General features: G+C 47.5%; 1 protein-coding gene across 1 annotated transcript in view; it reads right to left on the minus strand.

The window, feature by feature from the left end:
- LOC110519438 overlaps positions 1-17,023 on the minus strand; it is a 197,020-nt gene extending 179,997 nt beyond the window's left edge. The window contains exon 1 of the mRNA XM_036964548.1: positions 16,920-17,023. Within this exon, the coding sequence (XP_036820443.1) occupies positions 16,920-16,922 (3 nt within the window). The 5' untranslated portion in view covers positions 16,923-17,023. The remainder of the gene's footprint in view (positions 1-16,919) is intronic.
- Between the last annotated feature and the right edge of the window lie 8,289 nt (positions 17,024-25,312).

Consider the following 25,312-nt stretch of genomic DNA (forward strand, 5'->3'; position numbering starts at 1 on the left):
CCCTATATAGTGGTACTACTATAGACCAGAGCCCTATATAGTGGTACTACTATAGACCAGAGCCCTATTCCCTATATAGTGGTACTACTATAGACCAGAGCCCTATTCCCTATATAGTGGCACTACTATAGACCAGAGCCCTATTCCCTATATAGTGGTACTACTATAGACCAGAGCCCTATTCCCTATATAGTGGTACTACTATAGACCAGAGCCCTATTCCCTATATAGTGGTACTACTATAGACCAGAGCCCTATACTACTATAGACCCTCTCTCTCTCTCCCAGGATCAGTGGAAACTTCCCCCTCTCTATTTCTCTCTCTGTATGTTGCTGTTTGTCTCTCCCTCTCCGATTTCATACACAGCTGACATCGACTGCATCATCTAATAATGACGTGTAATGCGACTCAGTAGGTTGAACCCAGCTCTGCTACATACCAAGCAGACACAAATACCCTTCAAGACTTCAAGGCCCAAGCTATTCTCCCTCACAAGGCCCGAGCTATACTCCCTCACAAGGCCCGAGCTATACTCCCTCACAAGGCCCGAGCTATACTCCCTCACAAGGCCCGAGCTATTCTCCCTCACAAGGCCCGAGCTATACTCCCTCACAAGGCCCGAGCTATACTCCCTCACAAGGCCCGAGCTATACTCCCTCACAAGGCCCGAGCTATACTCCCTCACAAGGCCCGAGCTATACTCCCTCACAAGGCCCGAGCTATACTCCCTCACAAGGCCCGAGCTATTCTCCCTCACAAGGCCCGAGCTATACTCCCTCACAAGGCCCGAGCTATTCTCCCTCACAAGGCCCGAGCTATTCTCCCTCACAAGGCCCAATCTATACTCCCTCACAAGGCCCGAGCTATACTCCCTCACAAGGCCCGAGCTATTCTCCCTCACAAGGTCCGAGCTATACTCCCTCACAAGGCCCGAGCTATTCTCCCTCACAAGGCCCGAGCTATTCTCCCTCACAAGGCCCGAGCTATACTCCCTCACAAGGCCCGAGCTATTCTCCCTCACAAGGCCCGCGCTATACTCCCTCACAAGGCCCGAGCTATACTCCCTCACAAGGCCCGAGCTATACTCCCTCACAAGGCCCGAGCTATACTCCCTCACAAGGCCCGAGCTATACTCCCTCACAAGGCCCGAGCTATTCTCCCTCTCAAGGCCCGAGCTATTCTCCCTCACAAGGCCCGAGATATACTCCCTCACAAGGCCCGAGCTATACTCCCTCACAAGGCCCGAGCTATTCTCCCTCACAAGGCCCGAGCTATTCTCCCTCACAAGGCCCGAGCTATTCTCCCTCACAAGGCCCGAGCTATACTCCCTCACAAGGCCCGAGCTATTCTCCCTCACAAGGCCCGAGCTATACTCACTCACAAGGCCCGAGCTATTCTCCCTCACAAGGCCCGAGCTATACTCCCTCACAAGGCCCGAGCTATACTCCCTCACACAAGGCCCGCTCTATTCTCCCTCACAAGGCCCGCGCTATACTCCCTCACACAAGGCCCGCTCTATTCTCCCTCACACAAGGCCCACTCTATTCTCCCTCACAAGGCCCGCGCTATACTCCCTCACAAGGCCCGAGCTATACTCCCTCACACAAGGCCCGCTCTATTCTCCCTCACAAGGCCCGAGCTATACTCCCTCACAAGGCCCGAGCTATACTCCCTCACAAGGCCCGAGCTATAGTCCCTCACAAGGCCCGAGCTATTCTCCCTCACAAGGCCCGAGCTATTCTCCCTCACAAGGCCCGAGTCCAATATATATTTCCACGGGTGGTAAAGACATGGGATGATCCTTTCTACCCCTGTGGTATCTGCAGTACTGCTCTTGGTTGTCGATTGAATGCTTCATGCTAATTCTCTACTCCTCCTGTCAACAGGCCTTGAAACAAAAGACTGGAATCCTCAAGTTTACCTCCTAAAATACAGACCGTTAATCTTCCCTGACAAGGAAAGTCATAATCAAACGAGTAAACACACCGTCCCCTCGCTAGTGTCCCAAGTATAGAAAAGCCCCGGCTGGTTTCAGTGAAGGGAATCAGGAACCCCTTTAGAAACTCCACAGAAAAGTTGGGACTCAAAAGTGATTACAGAAACTAAATCTTTCTGAGATCATTTGATGTCTCAGAAGTAGCTAACTAAAATACTTTTAAAACCAAACCCAAACGTCAAACTAATCTTTTAACTGCTCTTCGGAAACGGCCCCCTATTCCCTACAAAGGGCCCTGAGCTCTGGTCTGAAGGAGTGCACTATGTAGGGAATAGGGAGCCACTTGGGCCCTCGTTTTCCTCTCCAGCGGCTGAACGTATCATGAGGCAGTGAGATGATGTCAGCTCTCTCCAGACTCTCCACCACATCTCTCTGTACCGATCTGAGAACGACAGCAGTGTATAAAGTAATCGCCTTCCCTCATCAACATCAAAGGCTCCCTCCCTCCCTCCTTCCTTCCCTCCTTCCCTCCTTCCCTCCTTCCAGTAAGCTGCCAGGGCTCCGCTCGCTGTGGCTCCACTACAATCCCTAGTGGGCTCCTGGCGTCCGGTCAGCCGTGGATTGGGGCTAAAGTCTGGGCTATTGAAAGCAAGGTGTGTCTCCGTACGTACGGCTCCACTGTGTGAAAGCTCTGCTGTGTCTGGGAAGTTGCCGGGGTCAAACCCAGCAGGATGTGACAACATGAGGTTCACTTGGGTCGGAGCTGACTGATATCAGGCAGGCCCAGAGCCAGAGAAGGCTGGCGGAAGATGCCTGATGGCTGGAAACAAACAGGCAGACAGACCGACTGGCTGACTTTAATGAGATTGATGAGGGGGAAGAGCTTCATGGACCTGTTGGTTTCCATGGAGACATATCCAACTACCTCAACACCTGCTGGTTTACATGGAGACATATCCAACTACCTCAACACCTGTTGGTTTATATGGAGATTTATCCAACTACCTCAACACCTGTTGGTTTCCATGGAGACATATCCAAATACCTCAACACCTGTTGGTTAACATGGAGACATATCCAACTACCTCAACACCTGTTGGTTTATATGGAGACATATCTAACTACCTCAACACCTGTTGGTTTCCATGGAGACATATCCAACTACCTCAACACCTGTTGGTTTCCATGGAGACATATCCAACTACCTCAACACCTGTTGGTTTATATGGAGATATATCCAACTACCTCAACACCTGTTGGTTTCCATAGAGACATATCCAACTACCTCAACACCTGTTGGTTTCCATGGAGACATATCCAACTACCTCAATACCTGTTGGTTTCCATGGAGACATATCCAACTACTTCAACACCTGTTGGTTTCCATGGAGACATATCCAACTACCTCAACACCTGTTGGTTTCCATGGAGACATATCTAACTACCTCAACACCTGTTGGTTTCCATGGAGACATATCCAACTACCTCAACACATGTTGGTTAACATGGAGTATTATCCAACTACCTCAACACCTGTTGGTTTCCATAGAGACATATCCAACTACCTCAACACCTGTTGGTTTCCATGGAGACATATCCAACGACCTCAATACCTGTTGGTTTCCATGGAGACATATCCAACTACTTCAACACCTGTTGGTTTCCATGGAGACATATCTAACTACCTCAACACCTGTTGGTTTCCATGGAGACATATCCAACTACCTCAACACATGTTGGTTAACATGGAGACATATCCAACTACCTCAACACCTGTTGGTTTCCAAAGAGACATATCCAACTACCTCAACACCTATTGGTTTCCATGGAGACATATCCAACTACCTCAACACTTGTTGGTTAACATGGAGACATATACAACTACCTCAACAGTACTAATCACAAAGATACCATGTCCACAGTATTTACTAATCAAAGATACCATGTCCACGGTATTTACTAATCAAAGATACCATATCCACAGTATTTACTAATCACAAGGATACCATGTCCACAGTATTTACTAATCAAAGATACCATGTCCACACAGTATTTACTAATCACAAAGATACCATGTCCACACAGTATTTACTAATCAAAGATACCATGTCCACAGTATTTACTAATCAAAGATACCATGTCCACAGTATTTACTAATCAAAGATACCATGTCCACAGTATTTACTAATCACAAGGATACCATGTCCACACAGTATTTACTAATCAAAGATACCATGTCCACAGTATTTACTAATCAAAGATACCATGTCCACCGTATTTACTAATCAAAGATACCATGTCCACAGTATTTACTAATCACAAGGATACCATGTCCACAGTATTTACTAATCACAAGGATACCATGTCCACAGTATTTACTAATCAAAGATACCATGTCCACAGTATTTACTAATCACAAGGATACCATGTCCACAGTATTTACTAATCAAAGATACCATGTCCACAGTATTTACTAATCACAAGGATACCATGTCCACAGTATTTACTAATCACAAGGATACCATGTCCACACAGTATTTACTAATCAAAGATACCATGTCCACAGTATTTACTAATCAAAGATACCATGTTCACAGTATTTACTAATCACAAGGATACCATGTCCACAGTATTTACTAATCAAAGATACCATGTCCACAGTATTTACTAATCACAAGGATACCATGTCCACAGTATTTACTAATCAAAGATACCATGTCCACAGTATTTACTAATCACAAGGATACCATGTCCACAGTATTTACTAATCACAAGGATACCATGTCCACACAGTATTTACTAATCAAAGATACCATGTCCACAGTATTTACTAATCAAAGATACCACGTCCACAGTATTTACTAATCACAAAGATACCATGTCCACAGTATTTACTAATCAAAGATACCATGTCCACAGTATTTACTAATCACAAAGATACCATGTCCACAGTATTTACTAATCAAAGATACCATGTCCACAGTATTTACTAATCAAAGATACCATGTCCACAGTATTTACTAATCACAAGGATACCATGTCCACAGTATTTACTAATCAAAGATACCATGTCCACAGTATTTAATAATCACAAAGATACCATGTCCACAGTATTTACTAATCAAAGATACCATGTCCACAGTATTTACTAATCACAAGGATACCATGTCCACAGTATTTACTAATCACAAGGATACCATGTCCACAGTATTTACTAATCACAAAGATACCACGTCCACAGTATTTACTAATCAAAGATACCATGTCCACAGTATTTACTAATCACAAAGATACCATGTCCACAGTATTTACTAATCACAAAGATACCATGTCCACAGTATTTACTAATCACAAAGATACCATGTCCACAGTATTTACTAATCACAAAGATACCATGTCCACAGTATTTACTAATCACAAGGATAACATGTCCACACAGTATTTACTAATCAAAGATACCATGTCCACAGTATTTACTAATCACAAAGATACCATGTCCACAGTATTTACTCATCACAAAGATACCATGTCCACAGTATTTACTAATCACAAAGATATCATATCCACACAGTATTTACTAATCACAAGGATACCATGTCCACAGTATTTACTAATCACAAAGATACCATGTCCACAGTATTTACTCATCACAAAGATACCATGTCCACAGTATTTACTAATCACAAGGATAACATGTCCACACAGTATTTACTAATCACAAAGATACCATGTCCACAGTATTTACTAATCACAAAGATACCATGTCCACAGTATTTACTAATCACAAAGATACCATGTCCACACAGTATTTACTAATCAGAAAGATACCATGTCCACTATGGTGTTCCCGAGTGTCGCAGTGGTCTAAGGCACTGCATCTCAGCTCTTGAGGCGTCACTACAGACGCCCTGGTTCGAATCCAGGCTGTATCACAACCGGCCGTGATTGGGAGTCTCATAGGGCGGCGCACAATTGGCCCAGCGTCGTCCGGGGTTTGGTCGGTGTAACTTGTTCTTAACTGACTTGCCTAGTTAAATAAATAAACAAAATAAACAATCGACAGTCTAGTTTGGGAATGTGTTTGAGTGTTTCAACCAGCGTGACCAGGTCATTAGGCCAGGTCACATGGTTCTAACCCTGTCCATCCCATCAGTACGGTCTCTCTCTCTCGGTACACCCCTCTGTCCCAGAGGAGATATTCTGGAAGCACCCTGTCCACCCCAACCCCCTTCATACCAGAGACAGAGGTGATGTATCTGCACTTATATAAATCACTAGGGAGTTCACTGCCTCCACCTCAGCTCTAACCCTGACCCCTCTCCACCACGGCCCTAATCCCTTCATCCCCTGACTCCTCAGCCCTGCTCTGCTGCCTTTCAGCCTCCACATGTCTGGTTGGATCTGCCTTTCAGCCCCTGACAAGGCCCTGCTCTGCTGCCTTTCAGCCCCTGACAAGGCCCTGCTCTGCTGCCTTTCAGCCCCTGACAAGGCCCTGCTCTGCTGCCTTTCAGCCCCTGACAAGGCCCTGCTCTGCTGCCTTTCAGCCCCTGACAAGGGCCTGCTCTGCTGCCTTTCAGCACCTGACAAGGCCCTGCTCTGCTGCCTTTCAGCCCCTGACAAGGCCCTGCTCTGCTGCCTTTCAGCCCCTGACAAGGCCCTGCTCTGCTGCCTTTCAGCCCCTGACAAGGCCCTGCTCTGCTGCCTTTCAGCCCCTGACAAGGCCCTGCTCTGCTGCCTTTCAGCCCCTGACAAGGCCCTGCTCTGCTGCCTTTCAGCCCCTGACAAGGCCCTGCTCTGCTGCCTTTCAGCCCCTGACAAGGCCCTGCTCTGCTGCCTTTCAGCCCCTGACAAGGCCCTGCTCTGCTCTGCATTCCTGCTTTCAGGGAGGATTTGAGCCATCACACTTCTTCAATCAATATGTCTTTCAGGCTCCCTCCGCCCTTCACTTCCTCCTGTCATCCTCTCCAACGATTTAGACAGAGCTGACACCATGTTTACAATCAGTCAGTCAGCGTCCTATATCACCATGTTTACAATCAGTCAGTCAGTGTCCTATATCACCATGTTTACAATCAGTCAGTCAGTGTCCTATATCACCATGTTAACAATCAGTCAGTCAGTGTCCTAGATCACCGTGTTTACAATCAGTCAGTCATTTTCCTATATCACCATGTTTACAATCAGTCAGTCAGTGTCCTAGATCACCGTGTTTACAATCAGTCAGTCATTTTCCTATATCACCATGTTTACAATCAGTCAGTCAGTGTCCTATATCACCATGTTTACAATCAGTCAGTCAGTGTCCTATATCACCGTGTTTACAATCAGTCAGTCAGTGTAGTATATCTTGAAGCACTTGAGTAGGGAGGGGTAGTAGAGAGAGTCAGAGCAGACTACAGTCTAGAGGTTAGAGTCAGAGCAGACTTCAGTCTAAAGGTTAGAGTCAGAGCAGACTACAGTCTAGAGGTTAGAGTCAGAGCAGACTACAGTCTAGAGGTTAGAGTCAGAGCAGACTAGTCTAGAGGTTAGAGTCAGAGCAGACTACAGTAGAGGTTAGAGTCAGAGCAGACTTCAGTCTAGAGGTTAGAGTCAGAGCAGACTACAGTCTAGAGGTTAGAGTCAGAGCAGACTTCAGTCTAGAGGTTAGAGTCAGAGCAGACTACAGTCTAGAGGTTAGAGTCAGAGCAGACTAGTCTAGAGGTTAGAGTCAGAGCAGACTACAGTCTAGAGGTTAGAGTCAGAGCAGACTACAGTCTAGAGGTTAGAGAGTCAGACAGACTACAGTCTAGAGGTTAGAGAGTCAGCGCAGACTACCGTCTAGAGGTTAGAGTCAGAGCAGACTACAGTCTAGAGGTTAGAGTCAGCGCAGACTACAGTCTAGAGGTTAGAGTCAGAGCAGACTACAGTCTAGAGGTTAGAGTCAGAGCAGACTACAGTCTAGAGGTTAGAGTCAGAGCAGACTACAGTCTAGAGGTTAGAGAGTCATAGCAGACTACAGTCTAGAGGTTAGAGTCAGAGCAGACTACAGTCTAGAGGTTAGAGAGTCAGACAGACTACAGTCTAGAGGTTAGAGTCAGAGCAGACTACAGTCTAGAGGTTAGAGTCAGAGCAGACTACAGTCTAGAGGTTAGAGCCAGACAGACTACAGTCTAGAGGTTAGAGTCATAGCAGACTACAGTCTAAAGAGGGGGTTCCTCCCAGTCCTGTCCCTCTAATCGTTATTGTTGTCGTATAGACTACAGTCTAAATAGGGGGTTCCTCCCAGTCCTGTCCCTCTAATCGTTGTTGTTGTATAGACTACAGTCTAAATAGGGGGTTCCTCCTAGTCCTGTCCCTCTAATCGTTGTTGTTGTCGTATACGAGGAAGCGTTTTGGCTTTAGTCCTATGAAGTCTTATATCAGCATCTGAAGGGTCTCCTCAGCTCTCTGAATACTGGGCCATAATACCACAGAGGACAGTTCATTAGAGTAGGCAGCCTTAAATATCGTTAACCTCCCTGAACCCCCTCTCTGTGACCTTCTGACCCCGCGGTCATGTATGTGGGGGCGGGAACGTCCTAAAGGTGAAGTCATAGCTTCAGTGTTAGGCGGGTTGACTGTTTTAATGGATGCATCCCAAACGGCACTGTGTTCCCTATATAGTGCCCTACCGTGTTCCCTATATAGTGCACTACCGTGTTCCCTATATAGTGCCCTACCGTGTTCCCTATATAGTGCCCTACCGTGTTCCCTATATAGTGCACTACCGTGTTCCCTATATAGTGCACTACCGTGTTCCCTATATAGTGCACTACCGTGTTCCCTAAATAGTGCCCTACCGTGTTCCCTATATAGTGCACTACCGTGTTCCCTATATAGTGCCCTACTGCCTTGGTTAAAGGTACAGTGTACTATATAACAAAGCACTGGTATCTGTCCTGTCAATGGGACTGACATGGGACTGACATGGGACTAACATGGGACTGACATGGGACTGACATGGGACTGACAGCTCTGTTGTTGTAGGGAAGTCTCAGCTGGTATCTGTCCTGTCAATGGGACTGACATGGGACTGACATGGGCCTGACATGGGACTGACATGGGCCTGACATGGGACTGACATGGGACTGACAGCTCAGTTGTTGTAGGGAAGCCTCAGCTGGGTTGGCTTCCATATTTTAAAATATGGGGCTGGGGCTGAGAGGATCTGGGCTGAGAGGATCTGGGCTGAGAGGATCTGGGCTGAGAGGATCTGGGGCTGAGAGGATCTGGGCTGAGAGGATCGGGGCTGAGAGGATCTGGGACTGAGAGGATCTGGGCTGAGAGGATCTGGGCTGAGAGGATCTGGGCTGAGAGGATCTGGGGCTGAGAGGATCTGGGCTGAGAGGATCTGGGGCTGAGAGGATCTGGGCTGAGAGGATCTGGGCTGAGAGGATCTGGGCTGAGAGGATCTGGGCTGAGAGGATCTGGGCTGAGAGGATCTGGGGTTGAGAGGATCTGGGGCTGAGAGGATCTGGGGCTGAGAGGATCTGGGCTGAGAGGATCTGGGCTGAGAGGATCTGGGCTGAGAGGATCTGGGCTGAGAGGATCTGGGCTGAGAGGATCTGGGCTGAGAGGATCTGGGCTGAGAGGAGCTGGGCACAGACAGGGTCACAGAGGTAATCTACTATTTAGTACCATGCAGAGTCACAGATAACAGTGAAATACTTAAAGGAGAAATCCACCCCAAAACCCTAATTCCTATAATTCACAGTATTACATAACACTAATAAATGAGAACAATATCTTTGGTGAACAAATGTTTCATTTTGCCATTATAATAAGGTTTGGCATTAATGTGAAAATCGTTGTGGAAAATCTGTCGACTACAAAACCCCACAATGCAATGTTCTCTCTATGGGCTGGCTGACTAGCTATCAAGCGAAACGCAGTGACACACAAAAATAGCAAAGTCAATGTCAGCATATGGACGGACCTCAGGCGAGTCCCTTGGGGTTTGTGAGGGTCTCATCTTTCCATTAGAGCGGCCGTATTAGCTTGTAGGTCGTATTAGCTTGTAGGTCGTGTTAGTTTGTAGGAGGTACGCTACAGACTTTTTCATGAGAAACCCATTTTTTTTATGACGTCTCATAGTCTGAAACATATATTTCACTCAGGATTACACAGACCCACAATTCTGATAAACTCCCATATCTACTGGGTGAAATTCCACAGTGTTCCATCACAGCAGCAAGATGTGTGACCTGTTGCCACGAGAAAAGGGCAACCAGTGAACAAACACCATTGTAAATACAACCCATATTTATGTTTATTTATTTTCCCTTTGTACTTTAACTATTTTCACATCGTTACAACACTGTATATTATATGACATTTGAAATGTCTTTATTATTTTGGAACTTTTGTGAGTGTAATGTTTACTGTTAATTTCTTATTGTTTATTTCACTTACAACGCAAACATATGTTTCCCATGTCAATAACCCCTTACATTGAATTGAGAGGAACAGACTAGGGAGAGGGAGATTGGGGGAGAGAGCGAGAGAGACCAGAGACCAGAGAGAGAGACCAGAGAGAGGGAGGTTGGGGGAGAGAGAGAGAGACCAGAGAGAGAGAGCAGAGACGAGAGAGAGGGAGGTTGGGGGAGAGAGAGAGCGACCAGAGAGAGGGAGGTTGGGGGAGAGAGAGAGACCAGAGAGAAAGAGATCCTGAGACCAGAGAGAGAGACCAGAGAGAGACCAGAGATAAAGAGAGACCAGAGACCAGAGAGAGAGGGAGGTTGGGGGAGAGAGAGAGAGAGAGACCAGAGACCAGAGAGAGAGACCAGAGAGAGGGAGGTTGGGGGAGAGAGAGAGAGACCAGAGAGAGAGAGCAGAGACGAGAGAGAGGGAGGTTGGGGGAGAGAGAGAGCGACCAGAGAGAGGGAGGTTGGGGGAGAGAGAGAGACCAGAGAGAAAGAGATCCTGAGACCAGAGAGAGAGACCAGAGAGAGACCAGAGAGAGACCAGAGAGAGACCAGAGATAAAGAGAGACCAGAGACCAGAGAGAGAGGGAGGTTGGGGGAGAGAGAGAGAGAGAGACCAGAGACCAGAGAGAGAGACCAGAGAGAGGAAGGTTGGGGGAGAGAGAGAGAGACCAGAGACCAGAGAGAGAGACCAGAGAGAGGAAGGTTGGGGGAGAGAGAGAGACCAGAGAGAAAGAGAGACCAGAGACCAGAGAGAGAGTGAGGATGGGGGAGAGAGAGAGACCAGAGAGAGGGAGGTTGGGGGAGAGAGAGAGCGACCAGAGAGAGGGAGGTTGGGGGAGAGAGAGAGAGAGAGACCAGAGAGAGAGACCAGAGACCAGAGAGAGGGAGGTTGGGGGAGAGAGAGAGACCAGAGAGAAAGAGATCCTGAGACCAGAGAGAGAGACCAGAGAGAGAGAGAGAGACCAGAGAGAGAAACATCTCAACGCTGAGTGTCAGCATGGATAGAATTACCCCAGCAGACCCCAATAGGGGGGATATGTATAGAACACAGAGTATATCAAGGATATATCAGAGAGAGACCAGAGACCAGAGACCAGAGACCAGAGAGAGAGAGAGAGACCAGAGAGAGAGACCAGAGAGAGAGACCAGAGAGAGAGACCAGAGAGAGAGACCAGAGAGAGAGACCCCAGCAGACCCCAATAGGGGGGATATGTATAGAACACAGAGTATATCAAGGATATATCAGAGAGAGACCAGAGACCAGAGAGAGACCAGAGAGAGAGACCAGAGAGAGACCAGAGAGAGAGACCAGAGAGAGAGACCAGAGACCAGAGAGAGACCAGAGAGAGAGACCAGAGACCAGAGAGAGACCCCAGCAGACCCCAATAGGGGGGATATGTATAGAACACAGAGTATATCAAGGATATATCAGAGAGAGACCAGAGACCAGAGAGAGAGACCAGAGAGAGAGACCAGAGACCAGAGAGAGAGACCAGAGACCAGAGAGAGACCCCAGCAGACCCCAATAGGGGGGATATGTATAGAACACAGAGTATATCAAGGATATATCAGAGAGAGACCAGAGAGAGAGACCAGAGAGAGAGACCAGAGAGAGAGACCAGAGAGAGAGACCCCAGCAGACCCCAATAAGGGAGATATGTATAGAACACAGAGTATATCAAGGATATATCAGAGAGAGACCAGAGACCAGAGACCAGAGAGAGAGACCAGAGACCAGAGAGAGAGACCAGAGAGAGACCAGAGACCAGAGAGAGACCAGAGACCAGAGAGAGACCCCAGCAGACCCCAATAGGGGGGATATGTATAGAACACAGAGTATATCAAGGATATATCAGAGAGAGACCAGAGAGAGAGACCAGAGACCAGAGAGATAGACCAGAGACCAGAGAGAGAGACCCCAGCAGACCCCAATAGGGGGGATATGTATAGAACACAGAGTATATCAAGGATATATCAGAGAGAGACCAGAGACCAGAGACCAGAGAGAGAGACCAGAGAGAGACCAGAGAGAGACCAGAGAGAGAGACCAGAGAGAGAGACCAGAGACCAGAGAGAGAGACCAGAGACCAGAGACCAGAGAGAGAGACCAGAGAGAGAGACCAGAGACCAGAGAGAGAGACCAGAGACCAGAGAGAGAGACCAGAGAGAGAGACCAGAGACCAGAGAGAGAGACCAGAGAGAGAGACCAGAGAGAGACCAGAGACCAGAGAGAGACCAGAGAGAGAGACCAGAGAGAGAGACCCCAGCAGACCCCAATAGGGGGGATATGTATAGAACACAGAGTATATCAAGGATATATCAGAGAGAGACCAGAGAGAGAGACCAGAGAGAGAGACCAGAGACCAGAGAGAGAGACCAGAGAGAGAGACCCCAGCGGACCCCAATAAGGGGGATATGTATAGAACACAGAGTATATCAAGGATATACCAGAGAGAGACCAGAGACCAGAGACCAGAGAGAGAGACCAGAGAGAGACCAGAGAGAGAGACCAGAGAGAGAGAGAGAGAGACCCCAGCAGACCCCAATAGGGGGGATATGTATAGAACACAGAGTATATCAAGGATATATCAGAGAGAGACCAGAGACCAGAGACCAGAGAGAGAGACCAGAGAGAGACCAGAGAGAGAGACCAGAGAGAGAGACCAGAGACCAGAGAGAGAGACCAGAGAGAGAGACCAGAGACCAGAGAGAGAGACCAGAGAGAGAGACCAGAGAGAGAGACCAGAGAGAGACCAGAGAGAGAGACCCCAGCAGACCCCAATAAGGGGGATATGTATAGAACACAGAGTATATCAAGGATATATCAGAGAGAGACCAGAGACCAGAGACCAGAGACCAGAGAGATAGACCAGAGACCAGAGAGAGAGACCCCAGCAGACCCCAATAGGGGGGATATGTATAGAACACAGAGTATATCAAGGATATATCAGAGAGAGACCAGAGACCAGAGAGAGAGACCAGAGAGAGAGACCAGAGACCAGAGAGAGAGACCAGAGACCAGAGAGAGACCCCAGCAGACCCCAATAGGGGGGATATGTATAGAACACAGAGTATATCAAGGATATATCAGAGAGAGACCAGAGAGAGAGACCAGAGAGAGAGACCAGAGAGAGAGACCAGAGAGAGAGACCCCAGCAGACCCCAATAAGGGAGATATGTATAGAACACAGAGTATATCAAGGATATATCAGAGAGAGACCAGAGACCAGAGACCAGAGAGAGAGACCAGAGACCAGAGAGAGAGACCAGAGAGAGACCAGAGACCAGAGAGAGACCAGAGACCAGAGAGAGACCCCAGCAGACCCCAATAGGGGGGATATGTATAGAACACAGAGTATATCAAGGATATATCAGAGAGAGACCAGAGAGAGAGACCAGAGACCAGAGAGATAGACCAGAGACCAGAGAGAGAGACCCCAGCAGACCCCAATAGGGGGGATATGTATAGAACACAGAGTATATCAAGGATATATCAGAGAGAGACCAGAGACCAGAGACCAGAGAGAGAGACCAGAGAGAGACCAGAGAGAGACCAGAGAGAGAGACCAGAGAGAGAGACCAGAGACCAGAGACCAGAGAGAGAGACCAGAGAGAGAGAGAGAGACCAGAGAGAGAGACCAGAGAGAGAGACCAGAGACCAGAGAGAGAGACCAGAGAGAGAGACCAGAGACCAGAGAGAGAGACCAGAGGGAGAGAGACCCCAGCAGACCCAAATAGGGGGGATATGTATAGAACACAGAGTATATCAAGGGGCCACAGTCCACTGGATAATTCAATGAATTCTTGTGGAAAGAGTTCTACCTGATTTTACTTGGAACCAAAAGGGGTTCTCCTATGGGGACAGCTGAAGAACCCTTTGGAACCCATTTTTTCAAGAGATGAGATAGCAGTTCAACCATCTCTCTCTCTCTCTTCCCTCCCTCCTCCACTGTCCTGCCCCGTAACCCTCAGCCATCTCTCTCTCTTCCCTCCCTCCTCCACCGTCCTGCCTCGTAACCCTCAGCCATCTCTCTCTCTTCCCTCCCTCCTCCACTGTCCTGCCCCGTAACCCTCAACCATCTCTCTCTCTTCCCTCCCTCCTCCACTGTCCTGCTAACCCTCAGCCATCTCTCTCTCTTCCCTCCCCTCTCCATGTGCCTGTGAAACGAGGAAATTACAATTCTTGATGCCAGCGTTCTCCCTCTCTCTCTCTCTCTCTCCCTTTCTCTCTCTCCGCAGGGCTGACCTTCCTCGGATGTTTGAGGTAAACACACCCACACCCTGGTTAAGCCCGTCTCTCCTTCAAAAAGAGCCCTTCAGTCCCCCAGTGAGCACAGTAAGGTCTGTCTGCCCCAAACCGTCTGCCCCAAGGCCAACAGCACAGTAAGGTCTGTCTGCCCCAAAACGTCTGCCCCAAACTGTCTGCCCCAGGCCAACAGCACAGTAAGGTCTGTCTGCCCCAAACCGTCTGCCCCAAACTGTCTGCCCCAAGGCCAACAGCACAGTAAGGTCCATAATACGGTTACCTCAGAGAGGAAGGGGATCAGTACTGAGGAGACTGTCTGCCCCAAACTGTCTGCCCCAAGGCCAACAGCACAGTAAGGTTCATAATACGGTTACCTCAGAGAGGAAGGGGATCAGTACTGAGGAGACTGTCTGCCCCAAACTGTCTGCCCCAAGGCCAACAGCACAGTAAGGTTCATAATACGGTTACCTCAGAGAGGAAGGGGATCAGTACTGAGGAGACTGTCTGCCCCAAACTGTCTGCCCCAAACCGTCTGCCCCAAGGCCAACAGCACAGTAAGGTCCATAATACGGTTACCTCAGAGAGGAAGGGGATCAGTACTGAGGAGACTGTCTGCCCCAAACTGTCTGCCCCAAACCGTCTGCCCCAAGGCCAACAGCACAGTAAGGTTCATAATACGGTTACCTCAGAGAGGAAGGGGATCAGTACTGAGGAGACTGTCTGCCCCAAACCGTCTGCCCCAAGGCCAACAGCACAGCCAGTCAACCCCACAGAGAGGCACGTATCTGCAGCAGGCAGCGCTTAAACAGACATTCACGTGGACACACACACGCTCACAGCAAGGAAACACACACACACACACACACCTCAGGACACACAGCAAGGAAACACACACACACACACACCTCAGGACACACAGCAAGGAAACACACACACGCACCTCAGGACACACAGCAAGGAAACACACACACGCACCTCAGGACACACAGCAAGGAAACACACTTAAACACACCTCAAGCCCTTGAGGAAAATCCACCTTTGTAACAACACCTATTCAACCTTAAAGTCAACAGTGTATTCAGACTGACTTTCCCCCACAGGCTCTTCAACAATCCTGACTCTCTCTCCTGTCCCCAGTAGGATTATCTAACATTATCTGTCCTGTCCTGTCCTACCCTGTCCTGTCCTACCCTGTCCCACCCTGTCCTGTACTACCCTGTCTCACCCTGTCCTGTCCTACCCTGTCCTACCCTGTCCTGTCCCACCCTGTCCTGTCCTACCCTGTCCCACCCTGTCCTGTCCTACCCTGTCCTGTCCTACCCTGTCCTACCCTATCCTGGCCTACCCTGTCCTGTCCTACCCTGTCCTGTCCCACCCTGTCCTGTCCTACCCCGTCCTGTCCTACCGTGTCCCACCCTGTCCCACCCTGACCTACCCTGTCCTGTCCTACCCTGTCCTGGCCTACCCTGTCCTGTCCCACCCTGTCCCGTCCTACCCTGTCCCGTCCTACCCTGTCCCGTCCTACCCTGTCCTGTCCTACCCTGTCCTACCCTGTCCCGTCCTACCCTGTCCTACCCTGTCCCACCCTGTCCTGTACTACCCTGTCTCACCCTGTCCTGTCCTACCCTGTCCTGTCCCACCCTGTCCTGTCCTACCCTGTCCCGTCCTACCCTATCCCACCCTGTCCTACCCTGTCCTACCCTGTCCCGTCCCACCCTGTCCTACCCTGTCCTGTCCTACCCTGTCCCGTCCTACCCTGTCCTGTCCTACCCTATCCCACCCTGTCCTCTCCTACCCTGTCATGTCCTACCCTGTCCTGTCCCACCCTGTCCCGTCCTACCATACCCTGTCCTACCCTGTCCCACCCTGTCCTGTCCTACCCTGTCCTGTCCTACCCTGTCCCGGTAAGGTAAAGCCATCACACAGCAACACCTCCTCAGACAAAACTACATGCAGCTCAATGTGCGTGTTCAGTGTGTGTGTTCTGTGTGTGTTCTGTGTTCTGTGTGTGTTCAGTGTGTGTGTGTTCAGTGTGTTCTGTGAGTGTGTGTGAGTTCAGTGTGTGTTCTGTGTGTGTTCTTTGTTCTGTGTGTGTTCTGTGTTCGTTCTGTGTGTGTTCAGTGTGTGTTCAGTGTGTGTTCAGTGTGTGTGAGTTCAGTGTGTGTTCTGTGTGTGTTCAGTGTGTGTGAGTTCAGTGTGTGTTCTGTGTGTGTTCTTTGTTCTGTGTGTGTTCTGTGTTCGTTCTGTGTTCGTTCTGTGTGTGTTCAGTGTGTGTTCAGTGTGTCCACTCACCATAGTGTATGCAGTATGTCCTCTGTAGTAGTGTATCCTGGGATCATTGTCCTCAGTATTCCTCAGTGAATGAGTCTCTCTGCTGGTCGACCTCCTTCCAAACCGCTGCAACGACCAACTACTGCTTTCACACACTGCAGCGACGAGCACATGCTACGGCCCGCCCACATGCTACGGCCCGCCCCCACCAGGCCCGCCCCCTCAGACAGTTTGTTGTGTATGGCCCGGTGCCCCGGGTGGGAGGAGTTTGCACCATTTCACACCATTGAAATTTCAACCCAGCCGGGGGTCTCTCTCTCTCTCTCTCTCTATCTCTCTCTCTCTCTCTCCATGGGAAACATGTGTTAACATTGCCAAAGCTAGTGAGGTAGATAATATATGAAGTGAAATAAATAATAAAAATTAACAGTAAACATTACACATACAGAAGTTTCAAAATAATAAAGACATTACAAATGTCATATTATATATATACAGTGTTTTAACAATGTACAAATGGTAAAAGGTAGCCCCTGTATATAGCCTCCACATTGACTCTGTACCGTAACACCCTGTATATAGCCTCCACATTGACTCTGTACCAGTACCCCCTGTATATAGCCTCCACATTGACTCTGTACCGTAATACCCTGTATATAGCCTCCACATTGACTCTGTACCGTAACACCCTGTATATAGCCTCCACATTGACTCTGTACCGGTACCCCCTGTATATAGCCTCCACATTGACTCTGTACCGTAACACCCTGTATATAGCCTCCACATTGACTCTGTACCGTAACCCTCTGTATATAGCCTCCACATTGACTCTGTACCAGTATCCCCTGTATATAGCCTCCACGTTGACTCTGTACCAGTATCCCCTGTATATAGCCTCCACATTGACTCTGTACCGGTACCCCCTGTATATAGCCTCCACATTGACTCTGTACCAGTATCCCCTGTATATAGCCTCCACATCGACTCTGTACCGGTACCCCCTGTATATAGTCTCCACATTGACTCTGTACTGGTACCCCCTGTATATAGCCTCCACATTGACTCTGTACCAGTATCCCCTGTATATAGCCTCCACATTGACTCTGTACCAGTATCCCCTGTATATAGCCTCCACATCGACTCTGTACCAGTATCCCCTGTATATAGCCTCCACATTGACTCGGTACCGGTACTCCCTGTATATAGAATCCACATTGACTCTGTACCGGTACCCCCTGTATATAGCCTCCACATTGACTCTGTACCAGTATCCCCTGTATATAGCCTCCACATTGACTCTGTACCAGTATCCCCTGTATATAGCCTCCACATCGACTCTGTACCGGTACCCCCTGTATATAGTCTCCACATTGACTCTGTACTGGTACCCCCTGTATATAGCCTCCACATTGACTCTGTACTGGTACCCCTTGTATATAGCCTCCACATTGACTCTGTACCAGTATCCCCTGTATATAGCCTCCACATTGACTCTGTACCAGTACCCCCTGTATATAGCCTCCACATTGACTCTGTACCAGTATCCCCTGTATATAGCCTCCACATTGACTCGGTACCGGTACCCCCTGTATATAGTCTCCACATTGACTCTGTACTGGTACCCCCTGTATATAGCCTCCACATTGACTCGGTACCGGTACCCCCTGTATATAGTCTCCACATTGACTCTGTACTGGTACCCCCTGTATATAGCCTCCACATTGACTCTGTACCAGTATCCCCTGTATATAGCCTCCACATTGACTCTGTACCAGTACCCCCTGTATATAGCCTCCACATTGACTCTGTACCGTAACACCCTGTATATAGCCTCCACATTGACACTGTACCGTAACACCCTGTATATAGCCTCCACATTGACTCTGTACCGTAACACCCTGTATATAGCCTCCACATTGACTCTGTACCGTAACACCCTGTATATAGCCTCCACATTGACTCTGTACCGTAATCCCCTGTATATAGCCTCCACATTGACTCTGTACCGTAATCCCCTGTATATAGCCTCCACATTGACTCTGTACCGGTACCCCCTGTATATAGCCTCCACATTGACTCTGTACCGTAATCCCCTGTATATAGCCTCCACATTGACTCTGTACCAGTACCCCCTGTATATAGCCTCCACATTGACTCTGTACCGTAACACCCTGTATATAGCCTCCACATTGACTCTGTACCGTAACACCCTGTATATAGCCTCCACATTGACTCTGTACCGTAACACCCTGTATATAGCCTCCACATTGACTCTGTACCGTAACACCCTGTATATAGCCTCCACATTGACTCTGTACCGTAATCCCCTGTATATAGCCTCCACATTGACTCTGTACCGGTACCCCCTGTATATAGCCTCCACATTGACTCTGTACCGTAACACCCTGTATATAGCCTCCACATTGACTCTGTACCGTAATCCCCTGTATATAGCCTCCACATTGACTCTGTACCGGTACCCCCTGTATATAGCCTCCACATTGACTCTGTACCGTAACACCCTGTATATAGCCTCCACATTGACTCTGTACCAGTACCCCCTGTATATAGCCTCCACATTGACTCTGTACCGTAATACCCTGTATATAGCCTCCACATTGACTCTGTACCGGTACCCCCTGTATATAGCCTCCACATTGACTCTGTACCTGTACCCCCTGTATATAGCCTCCACATTGACTCTGTACCGTAATACCCTGTATATAGCCTCCACATTGACTCTGTACCTGTACCCCCTGTATATAGCCTCCACATTGACTCTGTACCGTAATACCCTGTATATAGCCTCCACATTGACTCTGTACCGTAATACCCTGTATATAGCCTCCACATTGACTCTGTACCGTAATACCCTGTATATAGCCTCCACATTGACTCTGTACCTGTACCCCCTGTATATAGCCTCCACATTGACTCTGTACCTGTACCCCCTGTATATAGCCTCCACATTGACTCTGTACCGTAATACCCTGTATATAGCCTCCACATTGACTCTGTACCATAACACCCTGTATATAGCCTCCACATTGACTCTGTACCGTAATACCCTGTATATAGCCTCCACATTGACTCTGTACCTGTACCCCCTGTATATAGCCTCCACATTGACTCTGTACCGTAATACCCTGTATATAGCCTCCACATTGACTCTGTACCTGTACCCCCTGTATATAGCCTCCACATTGACTCTGTACCGTAATACCCTGTATATAGCCTCCACATTGACTCTGTACCGTAACACCCTGTATATAGCCTCCACATTGACTCTGTACCGTAACCCTCTGTATATAGCCTCCACATTGACTCTGTACCAGTATCCCCTGTATATAGCCTCCACGTTGACTCTGTACCAGTATCCCCTGTATATAGCCTCCACATTGACTCTGTACCGGTACCCCCTGTATATAGCCTCCACATTGACTCTGTACCAGTATCCCCTGTATATAGCCTCCACATCGACTCTGTACCGGTACCCCCTGTATATAGTCTCCACATTGACTCTGTACTGGTACCCCCTGTATATAGCCTCCACATTGACTCTGTACCAGTATCCCCTGTATATAGCCTCCACATTGACTCTGTACCAGTATCCCCTGTATATAGCCTCCACATCGACTCTGTACCAGTATCCCCTGTATATAGCCTCCACATTGACTCGGTACCGGTACCCCCTGTATATAGAATCCACATTGACTCTGTACCGGTACCCCCTGTATATAGCCTCCACATTGACTCTGTACCAGTATCCCCTGTATATAGCCTCCACATTGACTCTGTACCAGTATCCCCTGTATATAGCCTCCACATCGACTCTGTACCGGTACCCCCTGTATATAGTCTCCACATTGACTCTGTACTGGTACCCCCTGTATATAGCCTCCACATTGACTCTGTACTGGTACCCCTTGTATATAGCCTCCACATTGACTCTGTACCAGTATCCCCTGTATATAGCCTCCACATTGACTCTGTACCAGTACCCCCTGTATATAGCCTCCACATTGACTCTGTACCAGTATCCCCTGTATATAGCCTCCACATTGACTCGGTACCGGTACCCCCTGTATATAGTCTCCACATTGACTCTGTACTGGTACCCCCTGTATATAGCCTCCACATTGACTCGGTACCGGTACCCCCTGTATATAGTCTCCACATTGACTCTGTACTGGTACCCCCTGTATATAGCCTCCACATTGACTCTGTACCAGTATCCCCTGTATATAGCCTCCACATTGACTCTGTACCAGTACCCCCTGTATATAGCCTCCACATTGACTCTGTACCGTAACACCCTGTATATAGCCTCCACATTGACACTGTACCGTAACACCCTGTATATAGCCTCCACATTGACTCTGTACCGTAACACCCTGTATATAGCCTCCACATTGACTCTGTACCGTAACACCCTGTATATAGCCTCCACATTGACTCTGTACCGTAATCCCCTGTATATAGCCTCCACATTGACTCTGTACCGGTACCCCCTGTATATAGCCTCCACATTGACTCTGTACCGTAACACCCTGTATATAGCCTCCACAATGACTCTGTACCGTAATCCCCTGTATATAGCCTCCACATTGACTCTGTACCAGTACCCCCTGTATATAGCCTCCACATTGACTCTGTACCGTAACACCCTGTATATAGCCTCCACATTGACTCTGTACCGTAACACCCTGTATATAGCCTCCACATTGACTCTGTACCGTAACACCCTGTATATAGCCTCCACATTGACTCTGTACCGTAACACCCTGTATATAGCCTCCACATTGACTCTGTACCGTAATCCCCTGTATATAGCCTCCACATTGACTCTGTACCGGTACCCCCTGTATATAGCCTCCACATTGACTCTGTACCGTAACACCCTGTATATAGCCTCCACATTGACTCTGTACCGTAATCCCCTGTATATAGCCTCCACATTGACTCTGTACCGGTACCCCCTGTATATAGCCTCCACATTGACTCTGTACCGTAACACCCTGTATATAGCCTCCACATTGACTCTGTACCAGTACCCCCTGTATATAGCCTCCACATTGACTCTGTACCGTAATACCCTGTATATAGCCTCCACATTGACTCTGTACCGGTACCCCCTGTATATAGCCTCCACATTGACTCTGTACCTGTACCCCCTGTATATAGCCTCCACATTGACTCTGTACCGTAATACCCTGTATATAGCCTCCACATTGACTCTGTACCTGTACCCCCTGTATATAGCCTCCACATTGACTCTGTACCGTAATACCCTGTATATAGCCTCCACATTGACTCTGTACCGTAATACCCTGTATATAGCCTCCACATTGACTCTGTACCGTAATACCCTGTATATAGCCTCCACATTGACTCTGTACCTGTACCCCCTGTATATAGCCTCCACATTGACTCTGTACCTGTACCCCCTGTATATAGCCTCCACATTGACTCTGTACCGTAATACCCTGTATATAGCCTCCACATTGACTCTGTACCATAACACCCTGTATATAGCCTCCACATTGACTCTGTACCGTAATACCCTGTATATAGCCTCCACATTGACTCTGTACCTGTACCCCCTGTATATAGCCTCCACATTGACTCTGTACCGTAATACCCTGTATATAGCCTCCACATTGACTCTGTACCGTAATACCCTGTATATAGCCTCCACATTGACTCTGTACCATAACACCCTGTATATAGCCTCCACATTGTATAGCCTCACTATTGTTATTTTATTATTACTTGTTACTTTTATTTCTTATTAGTATTTTTGTAAACTGCATTGTTGGTTAAGGGCTTCTAAGTAAACAACACTGTAAGGTCTACTACACCTGTTGTATTCAGCATTTCACTGTGAGGTCTACTACACCTGTTGTATTCAGCATTTCACTGTAAGGTCTACTACACCTGTTGTATTCAGCATTTCACTCTGAGGTCTACTACACCTGTTGTATTCAGCATTTCACTGTAAGGTCTACTACACCTGTTGTATTCAGCATTTCACTGTGAGGTCTACTACACCTGTTGTATTCAGCATTTCACTGTAAGGTCTACTACACCTGTTGTATTCAGCATTTCACTGTCAGGTCTACTACACCTGTTGTATTCAGCATTTCACTGTAAGGTCTACTACACCTGTTGTATTCAGCATTTCACTGTGAGGTCTACTACACCTGTTGTATTCAGCATTTCACTGTGAGGTCTACTACACCTGTTGTATTCAGCATTTCACTGTGAGGTCTACCTGTTGTATTCATCATTTCACTGTAAGGTCTACTACACCTGTTGTATTCAGCATTTCAATGTAAGGTCTACTACACCTGTTGTATTCAGCATTTCACTGTGAGGTCTACTACACCTGTTGTATTCAGCATTTCACTTTAAGGTCTACTACACCTGTTGTATTCAGCATTTCACTGTAAGGTCTACTACACCTGTTGTATTCAGCATTTCACTGTAAGGTCTACTACACCTGTTGTATTCAGCATTTCACTGTGAGGTCTACTACACCTGTTGTATTCAGCATTTCACTGTGAGGTGTACTACACCTGTTGTATTCAGCATTTCACTGTAAGGTCTACTACACCTGTTGTATTCAGCATTTCACTGTAAGGTCTACTACACCTGTTGTATTCAGCATTTCACTGTGAGGTCTACTACACCTGTTGTATTCAGCATTTCACTGTGAGGTCTACTACACCTGTTGTATTCAGCATTTCACTGTAAGGTATACTACACCTGTTGTATTCAGCATTTCACTGTGAGGTCTACTACACCTGTTGTATTCAGCATTTCACTGTGAGGTCTACTACACCTGTTGTATTCAGCATTTCACTGTGAGGTCTACCTGTTGTATTCAGCATTTCACGGTGAGGTCTACTACACCTGTTGTATTCAGCATTTCACTGTGAGGTCTACTACACCTGTTGTATTCAGCATTTCACTGTGAGGTCTACTACACCTGTTGTATTCAGCATTTCACTGTGAGGTCTACTACACCTGTTGTATTCAGCATTTCACTGTGAGGTCTACTACACCTGTTGTACTCATCATTTCACTGTGAGGTCTACTACACCTGTTGTATTCAGCATTTCACTGTAAGGTCTACTACACCTGTTGTATTCAGCATTTCACTGTAAGGTCTACTACACCTGTTGTATTCATCATTTCACTGTGAGGTCTACTACACCTGTTGTATTCAGCATTTCACTGTAAGGTCTACTACACCTGTTGTATTCAGCATTTCACTGTCAGGTCTACTACACCTGTTGTATTCAGCATTTCACTGTAAGGTCTACTACACCTGTTGTATTCAGCATTTCACTGTGAGGTCTACTACACCTGTTGTATTCAGCATTTCACTGTGAGGTCTACTACACCTGTTGTATTCAGCATTTCACTGTGAGGTCTACCTGTTGTATTCATCATTTCACTGTAAGGTCTACTACACCTGTTGTATTCAGCATTTCAATGTAAGGTCTACTACACCTGTTGTATTCAGCATTTCACTGTGAGGTCTACTACACCTGTTGTATTCAGCATTTCACTTTAAGGTCTACTACACCTGTTGTATTCAGCATTTCACTGTAAGGTCTACTACACCTGTTGTATTCAGCATTTCACTGTAAGGTCTACTACACCTGTTGTATTCAGCATTTCACTGTGAGGTCTACTACACCTGTTGTATTCAGCATTTCACTGTGAGGTGTACTACACCTGTTGTATTCAGCATTTCACTGTAAGGTCTACTACACCTGTTGTATTCAGCATTTCACTGTAAGGTCTACTACACCTGTTGTATTCAGCATTTCACTGTGAGGTCTACTACACCTGTTGTATTCAGCATTTCACTGTGAGGTCTACTACACCTGTTGTATTCAGCATTTCACTGTAAGGTATACTACACCTGTTGTATTCAGCATTTCACTGTGAGGTCTACTACACCTGTTGTATTCAGCATTTCACTGTGAGGTCTACTACACCTGTTGTATTCAGCATTTCACTGTGAGGTCTACCTGTTGTATTCAGCATTTCACGGTGAGGTCTACTACACCTGTTGTATTCAGCATTTCACTGTGAGGTCTACTACACCTGTTGTATTCAGCATTTCACTGTGAGGTCTACTACACCTGTTGTATTCAGCATTTCACTGTGAGGTCTACTACACCTGTTGTATTCAGCATTTCACTGTGAGGTCTACTACACCTGTTGTACTCATCATTTCACTGTGAGGTCTACTACACCTGTTGTATTCAGCATTTCACTGTAAGGTCTACTACACCTGTTGTATTCAGCATTTCACTGTAAGGTCTACTACACCTGTTGTATTCATCATTTCACTGTGAGGTCTACTACACCTGTTGTATTCAGCATTTCACTGTAAG

Source organism: Oncorhynchus mykiss, chromosome 26 (genome assembly GCF_013265735.2).
Source record: "Oncorhynchus mykiss isolate Arlee chromosome 26, USDA_OmykA_1.1, whole genome shotgun sequence".
In the NCBI taxonomy this organism is placed as follows: domain Eukaryota; kingdom Metazoa; phylum Chordata; class Actinopteri; order Salmoniformes; family Salmonidae; genus Oncorhynchus; species Oncorhynchus mykiss.